Source organism: Epinephelus moara, chromosome 19 (genome assembly GCF_006386435.1).
Source record: "Epinephelus moara isolate mb chromosome 19, YSFRI_EMoa_1.0, whole genome shotgun sequence".
Taxonomy (NCBI): Eukaryota; Metazoa; Chordata; class Actinopteri; order Perciformes; family Serranidae; genus Epinephelus; species Epinephelus moara.
In genome coordinates, this window is record NC_065524.1 from 2,113,724 (window position 1) to 2,116,498 (window position 2,775).

At 42.2% G+C, this 2,775-nt stretch overlaps 1 protein-coding gene across 1 annotated transcript in view; it reads right to left on the reverse strand.

Moving 5' to 3' along the window:
- LOC126407094 (uncharacterized) overlaps positions 1 to 2,775 on the reverse strand; it is a 103,068-nt gene that overhangs the window by 72,982 nt on the left and 27,311 nt on the right. The window contains 1 exon segment of the mRNA XM_050071777.1: positions 1,137 to 1,331. Within this exon segment, the coding sequence (XP_049927734.1) occupies positions 1,137 to 1,331 (195 nt within the window).

The window sequence follows — 2,775 nt, forward strand, 5'->3', positions numbered from 1 at the left end:
AGTCTTAAATGTGGAGACGGTGTCTGCCTCCCGGACCGTAACAGGAAGATGATTCCACAGGAGAGGAGCCTGATAGCTGAAGGCTCTGGCTCCTGATCTACTTTTGGAGACTTTAGGGACCACGAGTAACCCTGCGTTCTCAGAGAAATGATGAAACAGCAGTTGGTGGATATCTGTGGGTATAATTGTTTGGATTTAGGTCGTCTGGACCTTTGGGAGTGTGTGAGAACTGTGTCAGCACCATTTCCTTTGGGATAATAATGGATCTGTGGATTAAATTAACGCTTCATAGGTGAGTTATAACTGTTTGTTTGTTTGTTGAACCTGATGTGGTTCTATCTTGAAATAGTCAGCATCAATTGAACCACGAGGATTGTAGCTTTTGAACAATATATCTGAGATGGATTTGACCTCTGAGGCTGGGCTGGGAGAGTAATTGACTACTACAGGGTTCTGGTCAGAGAACACTAGGAGTCATCAGTTCGGTTTATGGGGTTTTACTGATACCATATCTGTTGTACAGTACAGAGTACAGAGTATCAGCCCACTCTCAGAGGTCAAATCAGTCACAAAGCTGCTGAACACAGAGAAAATAGGTTACCAATCTAACCACCTCAGTTTTACAGCATTATAAAGATAACTCACATCATCAGTGACTTCTCTATAAATGCCTAACTTGAGGAATTCTTAACAATATCACATGCATATTAGGGCCTGCAGGCAGGCCTTTGGATTTCTAAGAGGATTTAATGGTATTTAGTTTTACATGCCATTTGTCAGCGGTGTATTTTGCCCTTAAAGCCCGGACACATGCCACCTTTTTCGTGCCCTGAAATCTATCGTCCGTGCAGATGCGCAAGGCGCACTCAAAAGAGTCAGTCTGATCCCTGACCACCCCAACTTCCTGCTGGTTCACCAAACTTTCTGTTGCTGCCCTTACACAGGTTAGACTCAGCACTGACACTGGTCAACACCCCACTGTGAAAATTGGAATTTGGATTTTATCTACCTGTAGGCCAACCAAGCAGAGCCTATGTGTCAAGCGCCAGACAACCCAGGCCCAGCTGAACCCCTGGCTTTTTCTGTGTGGCTGGAGCTACAGTGACTTGCTGGTAAATATGTGACATGCATCCCACTTGGAGGAGTCGGACCCTCCTCCTTGTACCTGAGATGATGGTCTGGCACTGGAGAGAGAGGCATTCCTTGCTGGCTGTTTGAAGCTCTTCACCCTTCTCTTCATCCTCAAAGTTGATCTCAGCGATAATCTCTGGGCTGAGGAGGGGCAGCAGCATCATGCTTTTCCACTTCAGAGAGCGGTTCTGACGGTTCAACTACAGTGAAGAGGCACAACGAGAAACTTAAAAGGACATACACATGTGATTATAAATACTTAATATATTCAAGAATATCATGACTATCGTAGATCAGTGGGACTCTATAGTATTTTTATACTATTTAAGGAGCCTCATTTAATATTTCTAAAAATAAGGTCTCTTTTTTTAATAAGTGCTGTTGTGCCCTATGCACATTGCCAAAATAAAATGTTTTATCTTTTGTGCTATAAATGGCCATACAGCAGTCCAACAGATTTCCAATCAAGTCTCATGGCACATTCTGTCATACGGATTGTCTGAGCCAACTTTGGGGGCAATAATGTCACTAATTTTCATTGTTAATTATACAAAAGTAATCAAATAAAGGTGTTTAATTGCTGCTTGAAGCACTACAGAAAGCATTTACACTGTTTCAATAGTTGTAGTCACTGAAGCCTCCAGCAATATTAGCTGTGACCTTGCTCCAGTCAGCACTGTTCATAAAGCACATCTTGAACTAGACAACTGATATAGCCAGTGACCCCTCTCAACCAGCAAACCTCCTCTTCCAACTTCCCTCCTCTGGAAGGCACAATAGGTCCATATTACCCAGTACCACTGTTATTACCCATCTACTGTCCTAACTCCCCTTGCTACCCCCCCCCCCCCCCTCCCCCCTACAAGTTCCCTTATACTCATATGTATTGCCCTGCAGGCCCTGGACTAAACTGCTAAGCCTTTTGCATTGGCACATCACCGATTGTACTTTCAGCTCATTGGGCTACTTGAAATGCTCGAGAACTTAATTGAACATATCAAATATTTTTCACTGTACATAGTTTTTACACTAATATGTTCCCTTCCTACTGTTGTAATGGTTATGATGACCATTGCTTGTTTCTTTTGCTCTACTGTCTTTGTTTGCACTGTAACTGAGCTACAATACTGTACAAAAACAATTACCACTAACTATGTTGCGTGGCAATAATAATAAAATAGTCAGTATCATAAATGATAACCTAATTTCTTTACCCTGGCCATTGGCACTATAATCAGCTTACAATCATATCAAGGAAAAAAGAATGAAGGCCTGATAGTGCGCATGCGCCACAGTGTATGCAGCCTGTTCCAGTCGCTCCTGCTTACTTTAACTTTGTTTTCAACTTTTTTCCTCTCTTCTTTATCTTACTTGTTCTGTTTTTACTTTAGTTATTTATTAAGCTACGTCCTCTCTAATCATGCTTGTGTGGAGAGTTTTTGTTGTTTCGCTCGTGGTGGAATCGCTCCTTTTACTCTGCCACTCGACCGTCGCTCANCAACTTTTTTCCTCTCTTCTTTATCTTACTTGTTCTGTTTTTACTTTAGTTATTTATTAAGCTACGTCCTCTCTAATCATGCTTGTGTGGAGAGTTTTTGTTGTTTCGCTCGTGGTGGAATCGCTCCTTTTACTCTGCCACTCGAC